Raw genomic sequence first — 14,943 nt, 5'->3', positions numbered from 1 at the left:
CTTTACTGGAAAAAGTCACTAAAGGTGGAAGTAAAAAACCATAAAAACAGTGTGGTCTAAATAACGCGTTTCGGGCAATGCCCCTTTGTTAGATACTGGACTGATGATTCAACATGACATATATATATATCCAAAGCAATTCCAAAAACTGGCACCACAACCGCCCAGAAAGGGGCGGAGCCTATAACGAATTGTCAGCAGAAAGTAAAATCCCTTGGGTAGTCCACAGACACGCGATTTCATCTGAATGAGAGTTATTGTTTGCCAGTGAACACTAACAGTCCATAAAATGATGAAATCACTACAGAGCCCGAGGCTGCCTGACTGCGCAGGCGCTATCTGCGCACATTGTGGCTGGGATAAAGGGTTTTCTGTACTCGGGCCCTTGCGCCTGTAGTCTCCTCCTGGAATGATGTAGAACGTCTACTGTGAAAGGAATCGGCAGAAACATTCCCAGTACTGGCATGTGGAATATCTGACGTGAGAGGTTTTCCTGTAGGAGTTTTGATTATACGGCAGGTGATTAAAGGGGTTTTTACGAGAGTAAGAGATCTATTGATATCTGATCGTGGTGGCCTGACTTGCAGCACCCTTGGGCGAGCGCTACCATCTCTTCTGGCTTCAGGTTCATCAGTCACAAGGACTATGTGCAGCTCAGTCCTATTCCAGTGAAAGGGGGTGAGCTGCAATACCAAGCCCAGCCACTATACAAGGTGCGGCGCTGTTCTTGGTAAGCTGCGAGTTCACAGCGGCGCCACGGCCTCAAACAGCTGATCAGCGGGGTACCTGGAGACCGACCCAGAAAGTCAGATAGCGATGGTCTGTCCTGAGGAAAGTCCTGGAGAACCCCTTTATATAGCGTTGTAGAGAACACTGATTCTCAGTAGAGTAGACGGAATCTTTTTACATTTCCTAAAACTGGACCAAACTGAGGATTTTTCGGTTTATAGGCTGGGGGAGAACTTCTGCCCCAACGTAGAAGGACATGGTCCTGCGGCTGCACACCGGACAATCACCACGCTCCACATACACATTGGGTGAAGGACGCACACCGCGCTCCATCCTGCGCAAAAAAAAAATATATACCTTAAGAGATACATTTTTTTTTTTTTTTTACAATAGAACCCTATTGAGACCGGCATGAGGCTACATGTGGGATACGTGATGTGAACACAGCCTTAGGAATGACATCAGGGCGACGTCCATGTTACATCCGTTTTCTTGCAGATCCATTGTAACAATACCTGTCCTCGTCCGCAAAACGGATAAAAATAGGATTATTTTTTGTGGAACAGGCGTGCGGACATGGAACGCACACGCAGTCATTTCTGCTTTTTTCCCCAAGCCCCACTGAATAATAGAAGTCTATGGGCTGCAAACCGGATCCGTTCCGTTTCCGTTATGCAGGGGCGTCCTCTCCTAATCCGGAGTCCTCTCCTGCATAACGGAAACGGGACAGATCCGTTATGCAGCCCATAGACTTCTATTATGATGGAATGAATAACGGAATGCCTCTAAAGGCATTCCGTCATAGAACTGCGCATAACGCAATTCACCTTTTACCAGTAAACGAATCGCAAACAAATTTCATAACCAGAAATTCGCTCATCTCTATTTGTGTGCATCAGCCCTTAATTATTATTTTTTTATATTTATGTTTTTTGAAAATATAATTTTTTAGCAGTTGCCATCTTCTATGAGCCGTGTGAGGACTGTTTTCTGTGGAAGGAGCAGTCCTTTCCTCGGTACCATCCATGTTGGGATACGTGACACTCTTCTTTAGGGGGGTTAACAAAAATTATATGGAATGTTTTTTGTCACCGTGGTCTGTCACTGGATATTTTCCAGGTGTGTCCATTAAAGGGCAATTGCCAATTCAGATCTTTACGGCATATCCATGTGTGTGCAGCTCTATGGTTATATAGGGACACCTGAGAACAGGGCACGCCCCACAGCCTGGTCTCCTGCCCTCCATTAACCCCTCCTGCCCCAGCCTCCCCCTCCATTAACCCCTCCAGCCTCAGCCTCCCCCTCCATTAACCCCTCCAGCCTCCCCCTCCTGCTCTCCATTAACCCCTCCAGCCTCAGCCTCCTGCTCTCCATTAACCCCTCCAGCCTCCCCCATCTGCTCTCCATTAACCCCTCCTGCCCCAGCCTCCCATCCAGCCCTCCATTAACCCCTCCAGCCTCAGCCTCCCCATCCAGCCCTCCATTAACCCCTCCAGCCTCAGCCTCCTCCTCCATTAACCCCTCCTGCCCCAGGTAATACACTCGGGTAATCCTCCCTGGCAGGCAGGTGACCACATTAGCAGCCCCATGGAGGACACTCTCCCCTTCATTAACCCCTCCTGCCCCAGGTAATACACTCAGGTAATCCTCCCTGGCAGGCAGGCGACCACATTAGCAGCCCCATGGAGGACACTCTCCCCTTCATTAACCCCTCCTGCCCCAGGTAATACACTGAGGTAATCCTCCCTGGCAGGCAGGTGACCACATTAGCAGTCCCATGGAGGACACTCTCCCCCTCCATTAACCCCTCCTGCCCCAGGTAATACTCAGGTAATCCTCCCTGGCAGGCAGGTGACCACATTAGCAGCCCCATGGAGGACACGCTCCCCCTCCATTAACCCCTCCAGCCCCAGGTAATACACTCAGGTAATCCTCCCTGGCAGGCAGGTGACCACAGCAGCAGCCCCATGGAGGACACTCTCCCCCTCCATTAACCCCTCCTGCCCCAGGTAATACTCAGGTAATCCTCCCTGGCAGGCAGGTGACCACATTAGCAGTCCCATGGAGGACACTCTCCCCCTCCATTAACCCCTCCTGCCCCAGGTAATACTCAGGTAATCCTCCCTGGCAGGCAGGTGACCACATTAGCAGCCCCATGGAGGACACTCTCCCCTGCCTCCTTGGTGAGTCACTGATGGGGTGGGGGAGGGGACTCAGGTGTACAGTTTCACTTCCTGGCTCCGAGCTTTAGACGTCTACCTGGCCGGCAGGTGAGGGGTTAAAGGTGGATACCTGCCGATAGGAAACACCCATTTCAGTTTCATGTGAAACCGGCGGAGGACACGGAGGTGACGACGACTTGCCCGACTCCGCCAGTACCGCACCAGAAGCGTCTTCTCCCCCCGAGTGCCGGAGGTCTGCCGCACAGGAGCCGCACGGTGTGTGCGGTACCATGAGCCTCTGACCCCCGCGCCTGTCCTGTAGACGCCGGACCGCAGGATGCGCCTCCTGTTCGCCGCCGCCGTCACCGCCGCCTCCCTCTGGCTGGTCTGCTGCCAGCTCCACGGGCAGGGCTGCCTGGACAACTTCACCAAGGGGCGGCCCAACTTCGTGCTGGAGCTGAACGACTCTGTGAGCAGCGGGGCGACCTTCCTGACGGCGCCCACCCTGGACCGGGCCCGGGACTGCCTGTCCGCCTGCTGCCGGGTCCCGGCCTGTAACCTGGCGCTGATGGAGCGCGAGCATGGCCACGATGACGTCATCCGCTCCTGCTTCCTCCTCAACTGCCTCTACAAAGAGGAGTTTGTCTGCAAGTTCGTGCGGCAGGAAGGGTTCGTCAATTACGTCACACTTGACGTCAACAGCCAGTATCTGCACCTGTGGGAAGAGAAGGAAGGTGAGTGATGACATCACAAACCTATAGTGTACAGCCAGGACCCGTCATTTATACAGGACAATCTGTAGGGAGATGAATGATCACAGTAGTGATCACTCATCCCCTGTCCACAGGGTGGGGTATAATTGTCTGATCGGGGAGGGTGCTTTTGGCATTTTCCTATAGTGTGCAAGCACGACCACCGCTGCTGGATTGCAGGGTGGCCGTAACCATGGAAACAATACATTAGCAAGTGCCTTGTAGTAACTCTTCTCTACATGATGAATGCTATTTGCTGGAGAGAGATGACCCCTTTAACTTAAAGGGGTTGTCCGGGAGTTTAAAACAAATGAAACTAGTTGAAGAAAATGTTGTTAAAAAATAAGTGGTTGCAGCGGTCACGTGGATGAACCGGTTCCCTACTCGACGGCAAATACGCGGCATCCCGACACATGTTTACATATACATACACGGTACACACACGTAAATACACATGCCACAAAACTAAGGAGCTTAACTATCAGTGTCGCACAACGTTTTTTTCCCCAGCGCTGGCCGACACCTCTAACTCCACCCAATGTCTATCTGTACATGTCCCACCCCTGCTTAGTCTCCATTGTGCCCCCCACACATTAGTGATGCCAGATCTGGGTTGGTTGGGAGGTATGCATACATAAACAGACTATATACACCCTACACTCACATAATCACATATACAATATACACCATACAGTATATAAATGGCACCTAGGCTACACTTACAGTAGATTTACCTGCACCATATACATTTTATACACATTTGTACCTAGCACTAAATACAGCACCACATACCTCATACATCAAGTGACTTCTCCTCTGATGCAGACCTTCTCTTTCTGCATCTTCTCCTTTGAGACCAGGCCGCCATGATGATTTTTCACCCATCTCTCGTCTCTGCAGTTTGACAAAATACATCTTAGGTTCCTACTTTTCCATCATCCTCCTACCTTCTTAACAACTCACCCGCCACCTTCAATAATAATAATAATAATAATAATAATAATGTGCACTAGGTAAAAAATGCTCCCGTTCTGTGTGCCAGTACAAAAAATTCCCTCAGTGCCCCAAGTTGAGCTAATATCCCCATAGTGCCCCAATAATGTGTGCAAGTATAAAATACCCCTATATAATGCCCCTAGTAAACGCCCACATAGTGCTCCTCTCCTCTTCCCTAGTGCCCCATAATGTGTCAGTATAAGATTCCCCCATAGTGTCCCCCAGAATGTGCCAGTATATATGCCCCCATAATGTGCCTATATAATATGCCCCCATAGTGTTCCCCCCCCAAAACCATAGTGCCCCCATAATGTGCTAGTATAAGATTCCCCCAGAATGCGCCAGTATAAATGCCCCTTCTTAGTGCCCCCCATAATGTGCTTACATAATATGCCACCATAGTGTCCCCATAATGTGCCTATATAAGATGCCCCCATGTGCCAGCAATGCCCCCAGTAGATGCCTACATAGTGTCTCCCATGTGCCAGCAATGCCCCAGCAGATGCCTACATAGTGTCCCCTATATGCCTGCAATGCCCCCAGTAGATACCCCCATGTGCCAGCAATGCCCCAGTAGATGCCCACATAGTGTCCCCTATATGCCAGCAATGCCCCCAGTAGATACCCCCATGTGCCAGCAATGCCCCAGTAGATGCCTACATAGTGTCCCCTATATGCCTGCAATGCCCCCAGTAGATACCCCCATGTGCCAGCAATGCCCCAGTAGATGCCTACATAGTGTCCCCTATATGCCAGCAATGCCCCCAGTAGATGCCTCATGTGCCAGCAATGCCACAGCAGATGCCTACATAGTGTCCCCTATATGCCTGCAATGCCCCCAGTAGATACCCCCATGTGCCAGCAATGCCCCAGTAGATGCCCACATAGTGTCCCCTATATGCCAGCAATGCCCCCAGTAGATACCCCCATGTGCCAACAATGCCCCCAGCGAGCCACAGAAAAGGAGAAAAAAAAACCACTTACCTCCACGCTGTCAGCGATGTGATGCAGGCCTCTTCCGGCCTAGTGGCAGCAGCCTATCAGAGGAACAGGGAAGGGGGACGAATGTAGATGAATGTAGGAAGATGAGCACCTCCACAGTTCAAGCGCTCATCTCCCGCCGGATCGGATCGTGATTCAGCCGGTAACACGGTTCTCCAATCCGGCTGTAATTTTAAGTGATGGCAGGGCCCGCGCCGTCACATGAGGGTGTCAGCTGTGTTATAGAGCTGGCACCCCGCTCTTCCTGCTGGGGTCGGAAATCGCTCAGGTCCCAGCCGTTTAACCCCTCAGACCGTGCAGTGGAACACCTCTGGCAGACAATGCCGATGAGAAGCGCTATACACTGTAATATGCGTATAGTACAAGTGATTGCAGGGTCCAGACCCCTAAGTTATACAATGCAGCAGACCCCATTAAATAGCCTGTTAAAAATGAGAACCCGTCCCAAATAAAACGAGCTCTCAAATTTAAAAAGCAATTTTTTTTTTTTTTTTTGAGGCTGCATCCTTAAAGGGATTATCCTCTCTAAAGCAGTTCCCTCTGCGTCATCACTAGGCAGTGGTCCGTCACACTGACAGCACACCGCCAGCCCCACTGCCTGCCTCAGGTCAACCCCGCTAGCCCCACACCCAGTGTCTAGTACGCTGTGCCCAGCATGAGGAAGAAGAACCCTGGATCTGGTGGGGGGCCCCAAGGTGCTGACCACATCTGGTGCTGATGGTCTGAGCGGTCCCTGAAAGTCGCATCTCTCACGTTCTGTAACTGAATAGGTCATCGGTACCTGATCAGTGGGGGATCCGACACCCGGAACCCCTGCCATTCAGCTGTTTGAGAAGTCAGTGACGCAGCCTTCTCCAGCTTTTCCTAGACCATGTGACGTCACGTTCATCCATCACGTGGCCTAGGCGCAGCTCAGCCCCATAGAAGTGAATGGACCTGGGCTGCAATACCAGACATGGCCACTATACAATGTACGGCGCTGTGCTTGGTGAGCTGAGAGGAGGCCGTGGTGCCACTATACCGTTCCTTCTCAAACAGCTGATCCTGAGGATAGGTCATAGAAAAAAAAAACTTTGGAAACCCAAGGTGGTGGTGCTGGAGGAATCATTGCTGGTCTTCTGCTGCTTTCCACCTTTTGCATTGCAAACATTGAAAGCCGCGGGTAAAACCCATAGTGTAAACCGACATCCAGCGGATTGAAAACCTGCAGTACAATACGTTTCTTTCCCCCCTTTCCTGGTACTGCTGAGCCCTCTGGATCTGCCCTTGTGGACCTGTGATGTCACCGACAAGAGGCAAGGTATGAGCTGACGTGTTGGTGGTCTGGTCTCCTTCTCTTCCAGGAAGTTAAGGACCGACACCAGCTTTGTAGAAGTCTTATTTTAACCCTTTGCGTCTGTACAGTTGGGCGCGCAGCTCTGGCTCTCCAACATGTGATCAAGCACTTTGAGTTGGGAATGCTTTTGGTGACATATACGTCTAAGGAGGTACCTACCTGGCACTACTGTGAGCGGTATAGATGGCTTTCTAGCCCAGAGTTATCCACGTGGGGCTAAGTGGTTAGAACTGTTGTGGTCCTGGGTTTGAACCCAACCAAGGGCAACATCTGCATGGAGTTGGTAAGTTCTCATCCACAGCAGGACTATAAGGAGGACAGGGCGTCCTCCTGGGGCCCATCTTAAAGGCTGCATGCCACAGAAGTGAGACAGGCCATTGTGCACTCAGGTCGGGGGCAGGGTGAAGGGATCACAGCAGTGCTGACCCTCTCCTAATTACTGCTCGCCCCCATGCCAGAGCCCACCTCCTGTTTGCCAGCCTTGGCCGGGTCCTCCACCGAGGCTGAACGCTGCTCTTGGACGGACGGTGTACTAGCAGCTGCTTCTTGTGTCCGCCTCCGCCACCCCACACCAGTCACCAGAAGTGCCCCTAATCTGGCTGCCAGTGTGTGTTGGTTGCCACTAAATTGGGGCCTCGGTATTTGAAAAAAAAATAACAAATAGTAGCTTTAAAGGGATTGTACGGAGTATTACGGTATTTTAAAAGAAGAAATAAACCTTGCACTGGTTTACTCTTCCACCTGCCCAGCACCTCCCCATCCCTGCTGCTGGTCACATGCCGACTACCCAGGTGACTGCTGTCTGCACCTGGATCGGCTGCAGGCCATGGGAGACTAAACAGCTGAATGTGTTTTTCTCTCCAAGCTTGTCCTGCCTTTGAAGGGGTTGTCCGGGGTTGGGCAGATTGGTGTGCGTGTACTAGTGACATACATATTACATATGTCCTACCTTTGCCACACATTTCTGAAGCCACGTTTCCGGAAGTGCCCATTTTCTTATACTCGGTGACGTACCGTGTCCCTTACAGGCGAGCGAATCCTCTTCCGCTTCGCAGGGAGCCCGGTGACGTCACCCTAAGTAATTATGCAGAGCACCCGGAGGGGCGGTAACTAGGCTGGCAGACATTGTGCCGCCCCTCCGGTCCGGTGACGTCACCGGGCATGGAGCTTTCTAATGGATGGAGGCAGATCACTATGCTACATAGCATAGAAAACTCCTCCCATGTAAAATACAGGCTAATGGGGCAGAAGGCTGGAGAATCGGGGGCGGATACATGGACAATGTGCGGCAGGAGGCGGAATATGTATGGGGGGGGGGGGGGTGCATGGACGAGTTGAAACCAGGAAATGCCGGGCTGCACTGGGACCCACAGTGCGGCAGGAAGTCATCACACACATAAACATGTTCGCAATCTGTTGGGGACTGTAGGAGCCATGAAGAAGCGTAAAAAATACTTAAAATCCTTGTGGGAACCTTGACTCGGCTAGTAATAGTGAGTAAAGTATTAAAAAAAAAAAATCCCGGACAACCCCGTTAAGGGCTCATGCACACGCTATAGTTTTTGTCTGCAACCGATCCGTGTTTTTTGTGGCTCTGATGCGGCCCAATTTTTCTCAATGGGACGGAAAAATGTGCGCTGTCCGTTCCGTAGCTTCACAAGATAAACAGAGCGTGTCCTGTTCTTGTCCATTTTGTGGACAGGGATAGGACATTTTTGCAGGAGTATAGAAAAATAAAATATGGCGGCATGCACTCAGCAGATATTTTTCAGACCTCAAAACGCTCACGGCCGTGTGCATGAGCCCTAAAACATTAGTATTTCCTGGACTGTCCCTTTGTCATTCATAGTTATTATATTCATGAAAGGGGTTGTGCCACATTTATCACCCTTTTTAAGGGATAGATGATAAATATCTGCTCGCTAGTAGCCGCACCACCTGGAACCAAAGTGATCAATAGGGTTATCAATTGATCTCAGTCAGTTGTTTAATCCTTTTTACATTGCACTCAATGCAAGATGCAATGCTGACCAATCCTCATCGGACCTCAGATCGCCCCCTTCCCTCATCCCCCTCATCGGACCTTCAGAATCGCCCCTTCCTCCCCCATCCTCATTCCTCAGCGGATCTCGATCACCCCCCCAATCCTCATCGGACCTCAGATCGCCCCCCGCCCCTTCCCCATCCTCATCGGATCACCCCCCCAATCCTCATCGGACCTCAGATCGCCCCCCCCCTTCCCCATCCTCATCGGATCACCCCCCCCAATCCTCATCGGACCTCAGATCGCCCCCCCCCCTTCCCCATCCTCATCGGATCAGATCACCCCCCCCAATCCTCATCGGACCTCAGATCGCCCCCCCCTTTCCCCATCCTCATCGGATCTCAGATCACCCCCCCAATCCTCATCGGACCTCAGATCGCCCCCCTTCCCCATCCTCATCGGATCTCAGATCACCCCCCCCCCAATCCTCATCGGACCTCAGATCGCCCCCCCTTCCCCATCCTCATCGGATCACCCCCCCAATCCTCATCGGACCTCAGATCGCCCCCCCCCTTCCCCATCCTCATCGGATCTCAGATCACCCCCCCCCCCCAATCCTCATCGGACCTCAGATCGCCCCCCCCCTTCCCCATCCTCATCGGATCTCAGATCACCCCCCCCCAATCCTCATCGGACCTCAGATCGCCCCCCCTTCCCCATCCTCATCGGATCCAGATCACCCCCCCCCCCAATCCTCATCGGACCTCAATCGCCCCCCCCCCTTTCCCCATCCTCATCGGATCTCAGATCACCCCCCCAATCCTCATCGGACCTCAGATCGCCCCCCTTCCCCATCCTCATCGGATCTCAGATCACCCCCCCCAATCCTCATCGGACCTCAGATCGCCCCCCCCCTTCCCCATCCTCATCGATCACCCCCCCAATCCTCATCGGACCTCAGATCGCCCCCCCTTCCCCATCCTCATCGATCTCAGATCACCCCCCCCCCCCCCCAATCCTCATCGGACCTCAGATCGCCCCCCCCTTCCCCATCCTCATCGGATCTCAGATCACCCCCCCCCCCCCCAATCCTCATCGGACCTCAGATCGCCCCCCCCCCTTCCCCATCCTCATCGGATCTCAGATCACCCCCCCCCCCCAATCCTCATCGGACCTCAGATCGCCTTCCCCATCCTCATCGGATCTCAGATCACCCCCCCCCAATCCTCATCGGACTTCAGATCGCCCCCCCCCATCCTCATCGGACCAGATCACCCCCCCCCCCCCCCCCCCAATCCTCATCGGACCTCAATCACCCCCCCCAATCCTCATCGGACCCCCCCCTTCCCTCCCATCTAGATCTCAGATCACCCCCCCCCCCCCCCCCCCCCCCCAATCCTCATCGGACCTCAGATCGCCCCCACTTCCCCCATCCTCATTGGACCTCAGATCACACCCCCCCCCCCCCAAATCCTCATCGGACCTCAGATCACCCCCCCCAATCCTCATCGGACCCCCCCCCTTCCCCCATCCTCATCGGATCTCAGATCACACCCCAATCCTCATCTGACCTCAGGACATGCGCGGCACCTGGAGGAAGACTAGGGAGTGTTGAGTGCAGGTAGCACTACATTCACTGCTGCCTGTGCCTCCTGCATACTAGTGAGCGCTTCCATAACGGATGTGCTCACTAGTATTTGCTCCAAAATACGCACTATTTCCCCCGCTTCTGTGTGTATAAAAAAAAAAAGTGCATCTTGGGGTCCATTCACACATCCGTAGTGTATTGTGGATCCGCAATACACCCGGCCGGCACCCCCATAGAACATGTTCTATTTTTTTTTTTTTCCGGAGCCGCGGACCGGAAGATCAGGGGCGCGCTCTGGAAATGCAGATGCGGACAGCACACTGTGTGCTGTCCGAATCCGTTCCTGCCCCATACAGAATGAATGGGTCCGCACCCGTTCCGCAGTTTGCAGAACGGATGCGGAACCATTTTGAGGATGGGTTAATGGACCCTTATTGAGCGAAAAATCTTCTTTTTTTTTTTTTTTTTTTTTTTTTTTAGCATCAAAATGATGCAGATAAATCAACAGTAAAACTTTCTACTTTAACACTGACGAATCATCATTACGCCTGCTCAGGAACGAGTGAATCATGATGATGGTTAGCAATTGTAAATAGGCCTTTAATGGGGGCATATTCCGGCTTAGTGCCTGCGGCAGTGTGAACTGTAAATGAGTAAAAAGTCGGGAATGTCACTCGTTTCCCTCTTTCCTTATAGTAAATGATGAAATGCGGTGGCAGTCCTGCTGGTTTGCACATCAAGAACCGGAACCAGCATTGATTCTGTAAAATAGTGGGTGACTACGCTCCACAGATACGTGTTAATTTAAAGGGGTTATCTGACTTGCGCTGCGCTTCCGTGGGCGGCCCCATCCAGCGTCACGTGCTGTACAATGGGCACGTTACCCTAGCCTGAAGTTATAGTCCTTAGCACGTACGTAAAATAATGTTATTGGCAAGTAATTTATACTAAAGGGTTTTTCTGAAATGTGGCTAGCTTCACACTAGCGTTAAAATTTTGAACGTCTGATAGAATTCATCGTTTCTAGCATAGCTGGAAAGGGCTGGAGCACCGCCAGGCCCCATTGTCTAGAATTGGACCCAGTGAAATTATCCTACCTAAAATAAAAATTGGACAAGCCCTCTAATTGCCTAAAATAACAAACTATGGATTGGCTGTGGTCATGTGATGTGCAGACGTATGGACTGTCGCTGCTGCTGTCCTCTGCGTAAGCCTGTTGAAGACAAGCTGCGGCAGGAGGACCGGTCCAGTGCCATGAGAATGATGTTGTAAAAAAACGGAGGAACTACATTTTTTTTTTTTTTTATTTTTTATTTTTTTTTTACTTTTGATGTCATAGGGGCCGATCAAAGTGTTGATTGGCGGGGGGTCCCAGCGCTAAGACTCCCACCGATTTCTAGAACGAGAAGTCAGAAACGCTCAGCCGAGCACTGCTTCTCCATGCTGTTGAGCGCAGTAGAGAAGATAGTCTCATAGGGTTTCTAATGAGACCGTCTTCGCTACCATGCTCGACAGAGGAGAAGCAGCACTCGTCTTGGCGTTCATGACTTCTCGTTCTAGAGAGCGGTGGGAGTCTCCGAGCTGGGACCACCGCCAATCAACACTTTTGATATATCCCTATGATGTATCAAAAGTTTCAAAAAAGCGTAGTTACTCTTCAAGTAGTTAGAAGACTGGTCTGAGACGTTTAATTATCTCAGACAACCCCTTTAAAAGTAAAATACTACTAACAATATATCCTCGCTGTTTCGGCACTGCTGCTCCAGACCTCCCCACCTGCGCAGTCATGACGTCAGGTTTTTGGCCTCAGCGGTATATGGCACGAGACCGCTGAGACCATTGATTACCAGCAGTGGTCATGTGCGGTTACAGTCGGGAAAACAAAGCTGGAAAGTGTGGTTTGGGGTGGTAACGTATACATTTTAAAAACCAAAATTCAAATAGTTTTTATTTTTATTCTAATTTCACTCAGGCATCCCCTTTTTTAATATATATATAATTTACATATTGAATCATTCCTTCCTTACGTTGCTGTTGCCTGGAATCTACAATGAGTAATGATTACATAAGTCCATCAATTTCGACCAAGGGATAGGTGGGGACGCGAATCCCAGAAGGAAGTGAGACTCGGATTTCTATACATTTTCTTAAGTATTAATGTCATTTACTTTTAAGAATTCATCTAAACCCTTTTTGAAACTGTCCACTGTTCCTGCTGTGACCACGTCCTGAGGAGTCTATTCCACAGATTCACAGTTCTTACAGTAAAGAAGCTTTGACGCTTCTGGAGACTGAACTTTTTCTTCTCCAGTCGGAGGAGCGCATTTTACATAGAACAGTTTTTCAATGTATTTTTGTATGGCCCATTTATATTCATATAGGTTAATCATGTTCCCCCTTAGACGTCTCTTCTCAAGACTAAATAAATGTAATTCTTTTAATCTTTCTTCATAACTAAGACCCTCCATGCCCCTTATCAGTTTAGTCGCTCTCCTCTGTACTTTTTCCAGCTGCAGTGCGTCCTTTCTATGGGCTGGTGCCCAGAACTGAACTGCATATCCCAGATGAGGCCGCACCAGCACTTTGTAAAGGGGTACCTGCACCGCAAGTCCATTCCTCGTTTAATGCATGACAATATCCTGGTGGCCTTAGAAGCAGCTGATTGACATTGTATGCTGTTATTTAATCTACCATCCACAAGGACACCCAAATCCTTCTCTATAAGTGACTCTCCCAGTGCTACATCACCTAGGACATATGAAGCACAGAGATTATTACCACCAAGATGCATAACTTTACATTTATCCACATTGAACCTCATTTGCCAAGTTGATGCCCAATCACTCAGTGTTCGAGTCAGAATGTAGTTTATGGACATCTTCCATAGACTGTACAGTACTACACAGCTTAGTGTCATCTGCAAAAATAGATATCGTGCTATTAAGGCTACATGCACACGACCGCGTGCCCCCCGTGGCCGTATTGCGGCCTGCATACAGCAGGTCTGCAATACACTGGCACCGGCCCTGTGCATTTTGCATCACGGATCGCGAACCCATTCATTTGAATGGGTCCGCAATCGCGGAGATGCGAAACGGAGGCACGGATTGGAACCCCACGGAGTGCTTCTGTGGTGTTTGTGGCTGTGCCTCCGCACCGCTAAAAAGTAGCGCATGCGCTACTTTTTTGCGGTGTGGACAATCTGTTGCGGATCGCGGACCCCATTTAAGTGAATGGGTCAGCGATCTGCATGCGGCTGGCCCACTGTCTGTGCCCGTGCATTGCGGACTGCAATTTGTGGTCCTCAGCACGGGCACGGAGCACTTATGTTTATGTGCATGTAGCCTAATCTTGTCCTCGATATGATTTAATAAATACATTTAAATAATAGAGGACCCAGCACTGAACCTTGGGGTCCATTCTGAATAGGAATCATTGACCACACCTCTCTGGACACGGTCCTTCAGCCAGTTTTCAATCCAATTACAGACTATACTTTCCAAGCCGATAGACCTTACTTTACCTATTAAATGTCTGAGGGACAGTATGAAAAGCCTTTGCAAAACTCACCTCCTCATAAAAACAAATCAGGTTAGTCTGACAAATTCTGTCCTTGGTAAACCCATGCTGGTTATCACTTATAATATTATTTATAGTCACATACTCCTGTATATAGTCCCTTAAGAGTCCTTCAAACATTTTTCACACAACAGAAGTTAAACTAACTGGTCTATAATTACCTGTGGAGGACCTAGATCCTTTTTTGAATATGGGCACCACATTTGCCTTGCGCCAATCACTTGTCACAGTACCAGTCCCTAGAGAATCCTTAAAAATTATAAACAGGGGAATAGCAATGACTGAACAGAGCTCTTTAAGAAATCTTGGGTGTAATCCATATGGACCAAGAGTTTTGTTCACATTTACCCTATTAAACTTATCTTGGACCATATCTACAGTTAGCCAAGTGAGTACTAACAGCCCCAGCACCACAGATATCGGCTCCTTTCTCTTTTGTATATAGAGCTAAAAAAAACATTTAGTAACTCTGCCTTTTCCTTATCTTCAGTGACTACCCCCCATTTACCATTATTTAGGGGACCTACCTACTCAGACCTTGTTTATTTTTTAGCATTTATATATTTAAAGAACTTTGGGGGGATTTGTTTTACTCTTTTGCCACGTGCTGTTCGTGCTAATTTTATCTTTTTACAGATTTTATTAAGCCCTTTGTAATCTTTTAAACGCTACAGCTGACCCCTCAGATTTGTATTTTTTAAATGCCCTTTTTTGTCCTTTTATTGCCGCATAATACACGGGCACCGTTCTGTGGCCATTCCACATCACGGATGCGGACCAATTAATTTCAATGGCTCCGCAAATCCGGAGATGCA

At 50.0% G+C, this 14,943-nt stretch overlaps 1 protein-coding gene across 1 annotated transcript in view; it reads left to right on the top strand.

The window, feature by feature from the left end:
* The first annotated feature begins 3,046 nt into the window (after window positions 1-3,046).
* SPINT1 (serine peptidase inhibitor, Kunitz type 1) overlaps window positions 3,047-14,943 on the top strand; it is a 43,479-nt gene continuing 31,582 nt past the window's right edge. Inside the window, exon 1 of the mRNA XM_044272233.1 lies at window positions 3,047-3,625. Coding sequence (XP_044128168.1) covers window positions 3,229-3,625 — 397 coding nt within the window. The 5' untranslated portion in view covers window positions 3,047-3,228. The remainder of the gene's footprint in view (window positions 3,626-14,943) is intronic.

Source organism: Bufo gargarizans, chromosome 11 (genome assembly GCF_014858855.1).
Source record: "Bufo gargarizans isolate SCDJY-AF-19 chromosome 11, ASM1485885v1, whole genome shotgun sequence".
NCBI classification, from domain to species: Eukaryota; Metazoa; Chordata; class Amphibia; order Anura; family Bufonidae; genus Bufo; species Bufo gargarizans.
This window is presented reverse-complemented; position numbering and strand designations above follow the sequence as displayed.